The following is a 16,023-nucleotide window of genomic DNA, read 5'->3' on the forward strand; positions in this document are numbered from 1 at the left end:
GAGGGTGGTGGAGGTAGCAATACCTCAGATCCTTTAAAAAGTACCTGGATGAATACTTGGCACGCCATAACACTCAAGACTATAGACCAAGTGCAGGCAAGTGGGATTAGGTGGGCAGAAGTCTTTCATGCATTGGTGCAGACTCAGTGGGCCGAAGAGCCTCTTTGTATTGTGGTATTCTATGATTCTGTGATTTAATGGTTTATAAAGATAGCTAACTTTACTGTTCTGTGACCTTGAATCTATCATAATTTATCTGCCAATAGTGGTTCCAAATTTACTGCCAAGTTTGCTTCATCTGTCCCAGGATAGTAATTTGCAACTAGGAAGTGGTTCCTGCCCGGAGCTGGCTTCAGCGATGATATGTCGTTATTGGAGGCAGACAGTCCTGTTAACACAGAGTGCTGACTGGAGTCACTTTATAAAGCTAACTGAACACCTTACAAACCAATTTAGTTCAACGTAGCGTTAATGATCTTCTTCAGCAAGAACTTTTATTCATTTACCGGTAAAAGATGAAGTTACCACTATGAATTTATTTGGAAATATTGATTTTATTTAAATGATCTGTTAGTTTTGCCATGCCATGATGTGGAGATACTGGCGTTAGACTGGGGTAAACACAGTAAGAAGTTTCACAACACCAGGTTAAAGTCCAACAGGTTTATTTGGTAGCAAACGCCACCAGCTTTCGGAGCAATGCTCCTTTGTCAGGTGAGTGGGGAGTTCTGAACACAAACAGAGCATATGAAGGCTCACACTCAGTTTACAGAGTTTGTGACAGGTTTTCAGCTGGTAACGTTAAAGGGGATTGAAACCTGGGTCCCTGGCACAGTGAGGCAGCAGTGCTAACCATTGTGCTACCGTGCCGCCCATCAGCTGATAATGTTCAAGGCATCTTGCAACTTTTTGACTATGGCTTCATACTTTCTAAAGCACTATGGAAAACAAATTTGTAACTAAATGTGCAGCACTTTATTTATGGTAATGCATGCTTCCCGCAGACATGAGCTAATTTTGGTTACTGCTGGAAGTGCCCGGAACCAGGGGCAACCTGGTTTAATGGTGTAAATCATTTCTATTGAGCACTGACCAGAATAGAGGCAGCAATATCCTTTGTAAAAGCAATTAAATTTATCTTTGGAGCATCAAAACATGGGTAGGCTATTCAACCTCTCAAACGTAACACATCATTCTGTTGTGTCATGGGGGACCTGTACCTGAATTTCATTTACTTTGATGTCCTCACCTAACAAAAATGTATTGGCTTTAGTCTTGGACTTAAATGGACTCAGCACCCACAGCCCTTGGGCACGGGTTCCAAGTTTCCATTGCCTGAGTGATTTCACTCCTAACTAACCCAGCTCTAATTTTAAGTTTATGCTCCTTTGTTCTGAAGTCCTGCACTGGAATGATTTACTTTTTACATTTGTCTGTATCTTCATTGTCTGCTGTGGGATGAATGAAATGATTTGTTAGTGGTTAACATTGGGCACAGACACACAGATTTAAAGTAGATCCCCTCCATAGTATGGAGTTCAAAAAAAAAGTCATCAAAACCACCGTGATTTATCCTGTAAATTCAAGTATTTCCCTTTATTGTTTTGTTTTCATGCATTGAGGCACAAATCAACAAATTGTTTTCATCTATTTTTCATACCTTTTGTTTCAGAATATCTGATTTTGCAACATTTCCAAACCTTCTCATTGGCCTTTTGTCTCTCAATCTTTGCTTCTTCCTGCTTTTTTTTTCTATCTTATGCTTTATTTGTTTGATTTCCTGTCCGTATATCTAAGTATTGCTGTTCATCACTACTTTTGCCTCTCCTTCTCCCGCTCTGTTTCTTTTTTCCCTTAGTTCTATGATAAACACTGATGCAAGAAACACACCAGTATGATTGCTCATCTTCTCAGTGGAACTGTGGTCCTCAAGTTGCAATGCAGGATATGAGCGCAACTTTTCCTCTTTATTTGTCTTAAGAGGTTAATGCCCCATGAACTAACAGAAGAATTTCAGATATCTTTGCTAAACTCTGAAAAAGAAAGAAATAACTAGCATTTATTAAGTTTTTTTAATACTCTCAGAAAGCCCCACAGTACTGTACAGTTAATTCATAGAATCATATGGTGCAGAAGAGGTCCTTCGGCCATCGAGTCTGCACCGATACTTGAGGAATACCTGACCTCCTATCTAATCCCAGCACTTGCTCCGTAGTCTTGAATGTTATGATGTGCCAAGTGCTGATCCAGGTATTTTTTAAAGGATGCAACCCGCCTCTACCAATCTCCCAGGCAGCACATTCCAGACTGTCACCACCCTCTGGGTAAAAAAAGATTTCCTCAGATTCCCCCAGGCTTCCACCCCCTGACGGTGAACTTATGTCCCCTCGTGACTGACCCGCCAACTAGGGGGAACAGCTGCTCCCTATCCACATTAATTACCTTTCAAGTGTGTCCACTACTATGTGGACAAATAAGGCAAGCAGTTTATACACAGCAAAGTCCTGTAAACAGAATGAGATAGATGACTAATTTGTTGTGAGCATGATTAGACTATGCATGAGCGAGACCCCTACTCTTTATGTAGTAATCTGTTCGAGAAAGCCAGTTGCTGAAGGATAGAAATGAAGTCAATCTTTTATACACTTATATTTATCAAGCTACATATTGTAAGCATATGCCTCCTAACTCAACAATCACAGTTTATAGTCTTTTTTTGTAGACACTCAAAGTTAATGTCTGCCACCTGCATAATTAAAAACAATTAATGCCATTTGGAATACCTTTTGTTTCAGTTTAACATGCATTCGTTCTTAAAAGCTCGTCACCCCAAAGTACGTCGAACAATGAATGATTTTTGAAGGGCAATGCCAGTTATTTTGTAGACAAACTGATCACAGGAATTCCCTGACTGGTGGTAATTTTTCATTTGCATATTAATGGCACTTGGATTTTGTTTTGAAAATGGCAGCTTGCATTGTTGACCTTTACTGTGCGTCTTTTTTCCCTGCAGCATCAAGAGTTCAGTTTCCTTCTAAAGGAAAGGGTTTGCCCCTTGGTGATCAAGCTGTTTTCTCCCAATATCAAATTCAGACAGGGTACGAACACTCCATCTTCCCCAACTCCTGTTGAGAAACCATACTTTCCCATCTGCATGCGTCTTCTGCGAGTGGTATCTGTTTTAATCAAGCACTTCTATAGCCTTTTGGTAAGGGGTTAAGATTTCTTCCCTGTTTATTTAACTGTTGCATTAAAGATTTTTTTCAAGGGTATTTGTATTATTATTGTGTTTAAACCTATATTTGTATTATGAAATTCTATAGTCTTTTGGAATGCAGCATCTGTATTGCTACGGCCATTGTTTGGTTAAGAATTTCTTTCAGACGCACTTTGCAACTTGCGCTGAACTTATGCAATAATGAAACTGTAAATAGGCCCATTCATGTTAATTAATGTGTGACCAGCTGACTTCATAAGTATTTGACCATATTTATGCCCATCATTGGAGGGTGAATCTGTTAGTCTGTATATTGCTATTTGCTTGACTTCCTGATCAAAGTCTGCTGTGTTGTTAATAGTTTAAATTTTAAATGATCTTTTCACCTCTGGATGTTATGTTGTGGTGGACTTGTCTATAAACCTGGGTTCAAAAGGTTTTTAACCTTTCTGTTCCCAGCAGACTGACCAGTGCAATTGCGGGAGTCAGCCATATGGACAATGACATTACTGGTTAGAGAAGCACGAGGTCAGGAGATCTTTGAGCAGGGACCATTAAAAGGCTTAAGTGTGCAGAAAATAAAACATTTTTTCAGGCTTTTTTTAATAAAATGCTTCAATTGTGTACAGCAACATTGGAATTTAAATAATATCATGTTTTCATTATCTGTCCAGTTCTGCGTAATAAATGAGAGTGGATGTTAAATGCAGACATTCTTTCTTGCACCCATATAAATTAACGTTTGTGCCATTATTATACCACCACACAGAATCATTCACTGAAACGACGCAAAATCTTGATGCAGTTAGTTTTGGCAGATTGCAGGTTTATTGGAACGTGAGAGAGGAGACCGAACCAGTTTCCATCATTAGCACAAGTGCACTTCCTAACAGAGATCATTAAAGAACAGTATAGCACAGGAACTGGCCCTTCAGCTCACCAAACTTGTGCTGACACATGACACCTTTCTAAATTGAAGACCTTTTGACCCTATGCGGTCCATATCCATTTATTCCCTGCCTAATCTTGTATCTGTCAAAATGCCTCTTAAGCACTGTAATTGTATCTGAGTGATCAGAAGGAGGAACATGATTGTTGAGGTCTAAACGCTGTCTGATTTCAAGAAGAAATTAGATAGAGCTTTTGGGGCTAAAGGGATCAAGGGATACAGGGGAAAATAGGGGATCAGGATATTGAATTCAATAATCAGCCATGATCAGATGGAATGGTGGACCAGTCTTGAAGCATTGAATGGCCTACTCCTGTTTCTAGACCAGGAATTGAATCAGTGACTTTTCAGGGCTGGACAGCTTAGTATTAGAGAGTTTTGCAGCACTTAAGGCCAGTTGGCTTATCATGCCAAGATAAAAGCAAAATACTGTGGATGCTGGAATTTGAATCAGAAAGTACTAGAAAATCTCAGCTGGTCTGACAGCATCTGTGGAGAGCGTATAGAGCCAAAGTTTCCTGTCTGGATGATCCTTCGTCAGAGCTGGCAAAGGGTCACTCAGACTCAAAATATTGCCTGTATCCTCTTTCCACAGTTGCTGTCAGACCTGCTGAGATTTTCCAGCATTTTCTGTTTTTGGCTCATCATCCCATTCTTCTTCTCTTGCATCTTTGATGCTAAGCATTTGTTGCCTATCCCAAATTGCCCTTGAACTGAATGGCTTGCTAGGCCAGTTAAGAGGGCATCACTCACTGAAGGAACGTGTGGGCCAGACCAGGTAAGGATGGCAGATTTCCTTCCCTTGAGGGCATTAGTGAACCAGGTGGGTTTTTATAACAGTGGACAACAGTTTTGTGGTCACTATTATTGAGGCTATTTTTAAAATCACAGCAGCAGAGACCGGAGTTCGATTCCCAGCTTGGGTCACTGTGTGGAGTTTGCACATTCTCCCCGTGTCTGCATGGGTTTCCTTCGGGTACTCCAGTTTTCTCCCACAGTCTGATAGACGTGCTGGTTTGAGGCATTGACCCAAACAGCCGCCGGAGTGTGGCGACTAGAGAATTTTCACAGTACCTTCATTAGAGTGTTAATGTAAGCCTTACTTGTGACTAATAAACTTTACTTTCTTGAGATAGTGACCATTTTGATATGATTTTGCTTTCTCACATCGCTGCTCTGTTCTGTAATCCTAATATTACATTTTGATGTTTGCCAGGTAACTGAATGTGAGATATTTTTGTCTTTGTTGGTGAAGTTTTTGGATGGTGATAAACCACAGTGGCTTCGAGCAGTTGCTGTTGAATGCATTCACAGGCTTTGTGTACAACCTCAGCTGTTACGGTAATTATTCCTTGATATTTTCTAAGTGATAATTTGAAGTTTTGTATTTGAATAGTTTGCTCTAAAAAGCTTGTAGAACGTGCCTCCACAAATGGCTTAAACTCTTTATTTTGGACCATGCTTATCTGAAGTTTATGATCCATTTAAATTTCTAGTGGAAGATTTTTAACCCTTAGACGTCTTTGTTGACATTGTCTTTCTCAATATGCAAAATGTAACAAACGAATATTAGATGCTTTGATTGCTGACTGTAATAAATTAGTATTTATATAATAAACTGTAAGAAATATGGCATGGGGTGGGGGGCTGCCTCAGCGCCAGGGACCCGGTCTTGACTCCTAGCTTGGGTCACGGTTTTGCAGCACGGTTTCGTTAAGGGGAAGCCGTGTCTGACAAATTTATTGGAGTTCTATGAGGATGTGTCTAGGGTGGTGGATAGAGGAGAGCCGGTGGATGTGGTCTTTCTTGATTTTCAGAAGGCGTTTGACAAGGTACCTCACAAGAGGTTATTGCAGAAGGTAAGGGGGCATGGAGTTGGGGGTAGGGTGTTAGCGTGGATAGAGGATTGGTTGTCAAATAGGAGGCAGAGAGTGGGGGTCAATGGGTGCTATTCGGATTGGCGGTTGGTGACTAGTGGAGTGCCCCAGGGGTCGGTGCTGGGGCCTCAGCTATTTACCATTTATATAGATGATCTAGAGGAGGGAACCGAGTGTATGGTGTCGAAATTTGCTGATGACACCAAGATTGGTGGAACGGCAAATTGCGCGGAGGGTGTGGAGAGTCTGCAGAAGGATCTAGGTAGATTGGGCGAATGGGCCAGGAACTGGCAAATGGAATTTAATGTTGGCAAGTGCGAGGTGGTCCACTTTGGTAGGAATAATGGTAGGAAGGACTATTACTTACGTGGCGAAAAACTGCAGCAGGCGACGGTGCAGAGGGACCTCGGGGTTCTTGTGCATGAGTCGCAGAAACCCAGCCTGCAGGTGCAGCAGGTGGTCAGGAAGGCTAATGGGATGCTGGCCTTCATAGCGAGCGGGATTGAATATAAAAGTAGGGAGGTCTTGCTGCAGCTGTATAGGGCATTGGTGAGGCTGCAGCTGGCGTACTGTGTGTAGTTTTGGTCGCCGCACTTACGCAAGGATATTTTGGCCTTGGAGGGAGTGCAGAGGAGGTTTACTAGGCTGATACCGGAGTTGAGGGGGTTGAGCTATGAGGAGAGGCTGAATAAACTAGGCTTGTACTCGTTAGAGTTTAGAAGAATGAGGGGAGATCTCATTGAGACATATAAGATGATGAATGGGATGGATAGGATAGAGGTGGAGAAACTCTTCCCGCTCAGAAAGGACAGTAGGACTAGGGGGCACAGCCTCAAGATAAAGGGGGGGCGGTTTAGAACGGAGTTGAGGAGGAACTTCTTCACTCAAAGGGTGGTGAATCTCTGGAATTCTCTGCCCGTTGAAGTGGTGGAGGCTGCCTTGCTAAATATTTTTAAGACGCGGGTTGATGGGTTTTTGATAAGCGAGGGGATTAAGGGTTATGGGGAGAGGGTGGGAATGTGGAACTGAGCCACGACAGATCAGCCATGATCTTATTGAATGGCAGGGTAGGCTCGAAGGGCTAGATGGCCTACTCCTGCTCCTATTTCTTATGTTCTTATGTTCACTGTCTGCGTGGAGCCTGCGAGTTCTCCTCATGTCTGCATGGGTTTCCTCTGGGCATGCTGGTTTCCTCCCACAGTCTGGGAGACATGCAGATTAGATGCATTGGCCATGCTAAATTCTCTGGAACAGGCACCAGAGTGTGGCAACTAGGTGATTTTTCACAATAACTTCATTGCCTACTTGTGATATTGACAAACTTTTAAACTTTCGTAAATTTATGGAGCATTAAAGTTTAAAGTAAAAGTTTGTTTATTAGACACGAGTGAGGCTTACGTTAACACTGCATTGAAGTTACTGTGAAATTCCCCTGGTCGCCACAGTCCGGCGCCTGTTCGGGTCATTGCACCTAACTTTCAGACTGGGAGGAAACTGGAACATTCAGGGGAAACCCACTCAGTCATGGGGAGAATGTGCAGACTCCCAATGACCCAAGCGGGAATCAAACCCGGGTCCCTGCCACTGTGAGGCAGCTGTGCTAACCACTGGGCCATTTCCACTAATCTATTTTGATACAGCGGTGTTTGATCATGGTTTGAGTTAGTTTCCTTACTATTTTGAGATAAGTATGATAGGAAAGAATAATTGTCTGTTGGTTTGACACCAGTGCACCAAATCTTGGGAGACTGGCTGCTGCACTGGAGAAAACTTTGGTGTCACGAGCCATGTGGAGGGGGGGAGAGAAAGGTGATGAATTGAGGGGCAAAGAATAAAGTAGTGGCAGTAACTTTGATATGATGTTGAAAGGCTGTAACATACTGCACAGTCGTGCAGTTCCATTTGTTCTTGATTGACACCTCCAACTATCGAGCATGAGCACATTGAATTATTGTTGCTGGAATTGCCTTTCCATACTTATACAGTTTGCATTACGGCTACTATAAATTGTGGCTATATCTTAAAACTATGTTGTATTTCACCGTATTTGAGAATCATTTGCTTGCACCTTACAGGTCCTTCTGTCAGTCATATGATATGAAGCCTCATTCAACAAAAGTCTTCAGAGACATTGTGAACGCACTGGGATCTTTTATACAATCCCTTTTTATTACTCCTAGCACCGGAAACAATGCAATTTCAAACACGCAGACTGGTATGGATATCTCTTCTGTTGTGTTTCACTGGTTTGCTTAGAAGTTTTTGCAGCACTGCAACAGGCCACTTGGCCCAACAGATCTGTGTTGGTATTTGTGATCCACATATGCTTTCTCCCATTGTTGCTCATCCAATCCTGTCTGCATTTCATTATGTAAGCTTAATAGGATGATTGGCTATGATCTTGATGAATGTTGGTGCAGACTCAAAAAGACTCAAATGGTGTTCTTCAGCTCCTGATTCTTTTGTTCCTTTTTCTTGTGTACAGCTCATAAAAAGACCGTTCAGCACAGTCAGTCCATGCCAGTATATGTTCTCCACTTGAGCTGCCCCCTACCTTTCTTTCTCAACATATCCTTCTGATCCTTTCTTCCCTCATGTATTTGTGTAACTTCCCCTTGATTCAATCTATGCTATTTGCTCCAACTACTCCTTAAGGTAATGAATTTCATATTCTAAACTGGTATGTTGGTAGGACGTGGCCTTGGATATTTAATGTTTGATTGACTACTTTCTGTCAATGGAAGTCTGTGCCTGACTGATGAAAGACAGAAGAAATAGGAACAGGAACTATTTGGCCCCTCAAGCCTACTCTTCCATTCAATAAGATCATAGTCAATCTGATCATGGCCTTAACTCCACTTTTCCTGCCCCTTCCCCATAACCTGTACTCACTTGTCAAAGAAAAACACACCTAACTCAGTCCCTGAACACAGCCAGTGACCCAGCCTGCACTGCTGTCTGGGGGAGAGAATTTCCTTCTTATTACCATCTGAAGTGGGAGTTCCTTATTCCGAAACTAGCACTAAATAGTGCAACACTGCCATTGTGATTAGCGTGTGACCCCAGGGGAAAAACCATTTTGTTCAAATTAAATCTTTACACGTAACATATATCTACCATTAAGGTCATGTGAGAGTACTTACAGCTATTTTCGTAATTCTAAACTCCCCCACGAGGACAAACATCCTTTGAGCATCTGCTGTGCAAAATCTCCCTCAGAATCTTGTGTTTCATCTATATGATATATATGTGTGCTAACAGAACATTTAAAATACTGATTATGTTCTTGAAGGTTTCGCTAGTTAGAAATTAGTTATTGCCCCTTTTTGCTGAGATCCTGAACTGAATTTAATCTTGAATTTTCCAATTCCGGATATTTAATCAGACACTGAATGTTTCTGTGATCACTGGTGATATTTAATGAAAGATTTATTGCCTGGCACTTAATTTTGGAGTCTCTGGTGATCTTGGATCAAACACTTTGACAGCAGGAGTGTGACGAGAGGCTTTGAGGCTAAGCACGTTGCCAGGGTATTTTGAGTGAACCTTGCGCAGTGAGCAACCATTAACAGACTGCTGGATATTTAGAATTATCACTTCGTCCAATTTTTTAAAAAACAGAGTTGGGCTGATGAGTGTTTCAGTAAAACTTAAATTGCCCAATCATTCCTCTGGCGTAGCCACTGGTATTGCATTCCAGCTATTTTCATTGAACTATTTTGCCTCAAGGACTCTTATGAAATAGATGTGGAGACTCTTAAAATGAGCTTGTTGCCTGAACGGTAGATGTGTATAATAGATAAAAACTTAATTTGAATGAAATAGCTCTTTTCTGTGGAACCAAACACTAATGACACGTTTAACTGCGATGTTGTACCACTTTGTGCTGGGGTAATGAATCAGAGCATTCAGTTTGTCACTGCAACTCTCTGGAAGCTCTAAGTGGGAATCCATCCAGTGTAAGCACAATGTGCTCTTTATCCAGTCGTTCTGTCATGCAAACATTGTGGAGTGAACGGGAAAGAAATAAGAAAATGTTCCTTTTAAATCAATGGCCCTATTCACAATATTCCCATTAACTGTTCTTTAATGCAAATTTCAAATGCCAAAGCCAACTATTGGGAATGTTCTACGTATTTCCATTTCGAGTCTGTTAATAGTGCTCATAAATGTGTGCCAACTAAGTGTTCATGCAAAATTTCACCGTTTCAGAAACTTAGAATTGTTTAGACCTCGAATTTTTAGTTAACACATTGTAGCCTGTACATACAGCTCAATGGAAAGCTCTGCTATGCTAGCAGCATGAGATCCTACTGAAGCTGAACCCTAAATATGAAATAAAAACAAAATATTGGAAGTACTCAGCAGGTCTGACAGCATATGTGGAGAGAGGAAAACCTAGTTAATGTTTCAAATGGCATATGACTCTTCAGAATGCTAAACACCATCCATCTGTCCAGGGTCTAAGTCAATACTAAGCATGGTCTGAATCATGAGTGGCAGTCCCTTGTGCAGCCAGCACAGATGAATGCTGTTGACCCGGAGTTGATTGATTTTTTTTTCAGTGGACTCTCTTTTCTGCCATTTAGCCATTTCTTTTACTCTCTGCTTTTTCCATGCCTGTCCTGTCCTGTCCTGTCATATCCAGGCATTCCAGTTGGCAGCTAGAAATTTGATGCATTGATCCTGATCCCAATCAACTTGAGTCTGCTAGTCAACCTCCTGCTCTTCAGCTCTCACTGCGGGCTGACGGTATAGCTATTGCCAAAAGCAAGTTCAATGTGAAAGCCTCTCTTGCCACTACACATCCTCCTCATCAGTGAGCCCTATCTTGTGCCTTTGTGGCAGCATATGTTAGCTGAGTACCTCGCAGACCCTGGCTAAACGAGGGGACTCGGAGGAGATCTGGAAACACAGACATACAGGCCAGCTGGTGCGTGGTTATGCCCTGATGCTCATGAGCTATGGGTAAATAGCCCACAGCAATTCTCAAAGAGGATCCCTGATGCTTGGCAATGCATGGTCTCCATAAGATTTTACCAGGCTCAGATCTTGGAGAAGACATTCCAGCATCATGAATACCCGAAATCTGATTGGAATTCATCATTTGGAAGGCAGCGAGCTTTGGATTATTCTAATCAGTGGGAAACATTATGAACGTGATGTCTTCTGGGCTACCTCTGATCAATATTTTGACAACGAAAACAGAAAATGCTGGAAAATCTCAGCAGGTCTGGCAGCATCTGTAAGAAGAAAAAAGAGCTGACGTTTTGAGTCCAGACGACCCTTTGTCAAAGCTAAAAGGCATAGAAAGTGGAAGATGTTTATACTGCAGGGTGAGGGAATGAAAGATGAGCCATAGCCACAAAAACAGGGGAAAAGACTGCTATTAGCTGTCCACAGAGAGAATGAAAAGTGTGAATGGCCAAACAGCAGAGTTGGGGGAGGAGATGGGGGAGGAAGATGGATGGGACAGAAGTAAGATTTAGCAAAGGGAGAGTAAAGGTATTGGAAGGGGGATAAAATAGGGGGAAAGAGTGTGGGGGGAAGAAAAAATGAAGACAGACAATAAAGAAATAAAAAGTAGATAGCAGTAAAAAAATAAATAAAATAGAATGAAAGCAAATGGGTTAATGTGGTGTAGAGCAAATCATCTGAAGTTGTTGAATTTGATGTTGAGACCAGAAGGCTGTAAAGTGCCTAGCTGGAAGATGAGATGCTGTCCCTCCAGGTTGCGTTGCGCTTCACTGGAACATTGCAGCAGAAGCTAAGGACAGACATGTGAGCATGGCAGCAGGATCGTGTGTTAAAATAGCAAGCAGCTGGAAGGTTAGGGTTCTCATTGGGCACAGACCAAAAGTGCTGAGCAAAGCAATCACCCAGTCTATACTTGGTCTCTCCAATATAGAGGAGATCACATTGAGGGCGGCGAATACAATACATCAAATTGAATACGGTACATCAAATTAAACGCTACTTAACCTGGAATGTTTTGGACCTTGGATGATGAGCATAGGAGAGGTAAAGGGACAGGTGTTATACCTTCTGCAATGGTTTCAGATTCCTGCTTCTGCAGTAATTTGCTTTTATTCAATATTTTGCAGATTGAAAGATTAAAGGCACTACAAAGTGTACAAGTATCTTCCTTCAGGATGATGTGTGAATTTGGTTCAAGCCACTTTCACACTCTCCAGAATTGCAATATATTGCATACTATGCTGGTGTTTGTTAATCTCACAAGTGTTAAAAGTGCTTAACATTATACACCTTTAGAAATTTCTACATAACATCAAATGCTTTTTTAATGTGTGTATATGAAAACACATGGGAAATTCAGAGTTGCCTTGGTAACTTAATTGATAGGGATTCTATCCAGCATGATACCAGCAGCAAAGTACCTGGGTCGGTGTGAAGGAGACACCTGAACTTGGATTACAATAGTCAAGTTTCATATTTGATGCTTTTTAAAGTTCTGCTGAGAATTAGAAAATTCTATCTTCTATATTTCCTTTTTCTTTTATTGCTTTCGATTGTTCTTCTGATTCAGCAATAAAATCTTTCTCCCAGATTACCTGTATTCCACCTCTTTTGAAATTGATGTGTGAGACCAGTGTCTTTCCTCAGGGCTTGGTGGTTCAGTGGTTAGCACTTCTGTCTCACAGTGTCAGGGACCAGGGCTTGATTCCTAACTTGGGGCACTGTCTGTGCAGAGTCTGCACATTGTCCCCATGTCTGCATGGGTTTCCTCTGGATGCCCCAGTTTCCTGCTACACTCCAGAGATGTGCAGGTTAGGTGAATTGGCCACGCTAAGATCAGTGTACGCAACCAGGTGCTGGAGTGTGGTGACGAGGGGATTTTCACAGTAACTTCATTGCAGTGTGAATGTAAGCCTACTTGTGACAATAATAAATAAACTTTAAAAGAAATTTCACCGGATTTTCAAATGCTGCTGTCCACCAGAGCTGCTAGGGAGTTTGACCATGGCTTGTTCCCCTCTTATTACATTCTACAGGCTTGCCCAATGAGCTATATCAATAGGCACCACAATTTCATTGTTCTTGCCAGACAGGTTGAGCTTTTGGTTTGGATATCCATTTCACACCTTGCCTGATTTTATGCTGTATTGCCTTGAATCGAGTGTAAAATTGGAAAGCATCTAAAATGGTTGTCCAACTCAAAACCATCCAGTGAGGTTAAAGTCCAGCCTGTCCTATGTTCCTCAAATGTTAAGAACCATTCATAACTTGCAGCTTTGATATGCTTGGAAAACAGTAGCTTCATCTGCAGTCAAAAAGGCACAATTTCTATGAACCAAGTTGCCACTCACTATCCGGTGATTTCAGGCAGTTACATTATTCAAGGTGGGAATTCACTGATGGTCTAGATACAAATATGAGATAATGTGTTCAGAATGTTGATCTATGAGTAAATTTGCTTTTGTTCTGCCTGTTGGATAAATTGAAGCTAAATTTTGCTGTTTTGCAGGCACGAGTGGAGGTGGTGGTCCGTCTGCAGCACAGAACGGGGCAGGGATGAGCACCACCGTGGGGCTTACCCCACAGCCAGCTTTTGAATACAGAGGCACATGGATTCCAATTCTAAGTACCTCTGTACAAGGCACTTCTAAAGCAGCCTAGTGAGTGCAAGTTTAGTCATGTTCTGGCATCCAAAGACAATTGAACTGCAAAGGATTCTTTGAGGGACACGGGGACAGTACATCGGAACACTGATTCCAGAAAGATATTTCTCAAAGATCTGGGAGACACTTGGTTGGTCTTTGGGGAATGCTGCATTCCAATGAAAAGCCACAAAATTAAACATGCAAAAACTTCAAACCTTACTTGAAATTTTTGGATCCATCAATTAGAATTTTCAGCCACTCCATTTTGTTTGAAGGATTTCACTGTATTGGTTACTTAACCAAATCCAAGTGTGATGTGGTTTTGCAAAAGATTCATAGCTGTGCAGATATCTGTTTTTAGATGGTTCTGGGATCAGTTAGTAAGGAGAAATTATTTAGATGGCCCACGTGGTTTACTAAGTCTGAAACACCTACATCTTTAAGAATCCAAATGCTGCAGATTGTGTAATTTGAGTGTTGTTTTAAAACACGAAGAAACTAATTGGATGATATTTTCTGCCCTTTGGCATTTTGTTAGCTGATGAAAATGCACTGCACTGTAGACATCAAATTTGGCACATACTAATGCAGGGATGGTCACGCTATATCGAAATTGAATGCAGTTTTAAAACTTATGATGCAAACCTGGCCTTGCTCATTTAAAGCGTTCTCACAGTGAACATCAGATGAAGATGGAATTGAAGATAGAATTGAGCTCAGTCGCCAATTTTCAGCATCTAGACTGACATGAAACATAGTTACGTGGGTGAGCTACTGGAGGGCGCTCTGCATTTATTGACCCCGCAAAGGGTCACTACTTCAGAATAGGAGAGAAAATTGACCAAGAAAATCCCTGAGCCTATCTTTGTGGCAGGTTGTGTCAGCTTAGAAAATGTTTAGAGTTCCTGACATCAGAAATCTAAAGATTTTGGTGTATCTTGATTATCATTCTCATCTAAATACCTGTAATGGAGTGAACCAGATTAATTTAGTGAGTGGCATTGGTTTTACTTCAATGCCTATTTTTAAATAGAGGGAGCGTTCAAAATTTAATGATTGATTTCAAGTAATTACAGCATGGATCCATATTGTATGTTGCCAATTGACGTGTGTTGTAAATTTTACCTGGTAGTGTCTAAAATGTATGTGATTTTTAAAAACAGTTCATCTGTTAATTTGAACCACTCTTTAGTCTAGAATTGCTGGACAAAGTGGAGCCTCCTACTATCCCTGACGGCTATGCCATGTCTGTAGCATTTGGTTGCCTTCTAGACCTGGTTCGTGGTATTACTGCCATGATCGAGGCAGAATTGGACAGTGAAGAAATCGCTTCCCAGCCTGGCCTTGCAAAGAAAACAGCGGAGGTGCAGCCTTCAGAGCAGCAAGAGAAGCTGGCAGAGTCTGAAAAGGATGATGGTAATAAACTTGGCTTTGCATCCTAGATCTCTAATCTCAATGGTGCCAACTTGTAACTCCTGTTTTCGTGGCAGGTTATCTTTCATCACCTCCTTTCCCAATGAGAAACGAGCAGGATTTTCCTTGGCTCTTTATTGATGTTGCAGATACATTAGCATTCTCATTCACAATTTGTATTTATTATGAATTTCAAGTATTGATAGAGAAGTTCACATCATGATTTTGACAGAGTAAATAAGGAAAATGTGTTCTTAATAGCACGAATCAGTAACTGGAGGGCACAGGTGATTGGCAAAAGGACCAGAAATGAAATGAGGCAACTTTTTTTTTGCACAGCGAGTAGTGACCTGAAGTGTACTGCCTGAAAGGCTGGTGCATTTAATAGTGGCCTTCATAAGAAACTTGAATAATATTTAAAGGGAAAAAGTTTGCAGGGCTGTGGGGACTGGGTGAGTTGGAGAGCTCTACCGAATAGCTGACACAGGCATGATGGGTGAATGGCCTCTTTCTGTGCTATGGTAGGAGGTTCTCCTTTTAATATTTACCTATATTACAAATACAGCAGTAAAATTCTTCTTGACTGCTTACCAGTGTCATCAATCAGCAAGATTCGCCTCTTCTGATTACCTATGTTACAGATACAACAGGATTTCTTCTAGATTTTGCATTACTGATTTAGTAATTCTATTACCCTGAGATTTATCTATCTATTGGATATAGCAGCAGTATTTCTACCACCTATTCTGTCTACAGTGGCATCTTTTAGCTTAAAAAATTGCAGTCTTAGATATATTGGATAGGCTAGGATTGTTCGCCTTGGAACAGAAGAGGCTGAGGGGAGATTTGATCGAAGTGTACAAGATTGTAAGGGGCGTGGATGGGTTGGATGGGTAAAGGTCTGTTTATTTTAGTAGAGAGGTCAATGACTTGTAGGCATAGATT

The 16,023-nt window shown here is 41.4% G+C and overlaps 1 protein-coding gene across 2 annotated transcripts in view; it reads left to right on the forward strand.

Moving 5' to 3' along the window:
* The window catches only part of mon2 (MON2 homolog, regulator of endosome-to-Golgi trafficking), a 141,200-nt gene that overhangs the window by 63,738 nt on the left and 61,439 nt on the right, over positions 1-16,023 (forward strand). For both annotated transcript variants that reach the window (XM_080191284.1, XM_080191286.1), the window contains exons 8-12: positions 3,014-3,208; positions 5,383-5,507; positions 8,119-8,258; positions 13,530-13,680; positions 14,858-15,081. In XM_080191284.1, coding sequence (XP_080047410.1) covers positions 3,014-3,208; positions 5,383-5,507; positions 8,119-8,258; positions 13,530-13,680; positions 14,858-15,081 — 835 coding nt within the window. The remainder of the gene's footprint in view (positions 1-3,013; positions 3,209-5,382; positions 5,508-8,118; positions 8,259-13,529; positions 13,681-14,857; positions 15,082-16,023) is intronic.

This window comes from Carcharhinus amblyrhynchos, chromosome 6 (assembly GCF_965287045.1).
Source record: "Carcharhinus amblyrhynchos chromosome 6, sCarAmb.v2.hapA, whole genome shotgun sequence".
NCBI classification, from domain to species: domain Eukaryota; kingdom Metazoa; phylum Chordata; class Chondrichthyes; order Carcharhiniformes; family Carcharhinidae; genus Carcharhinus; species Carcharhinus amblyrhynchos.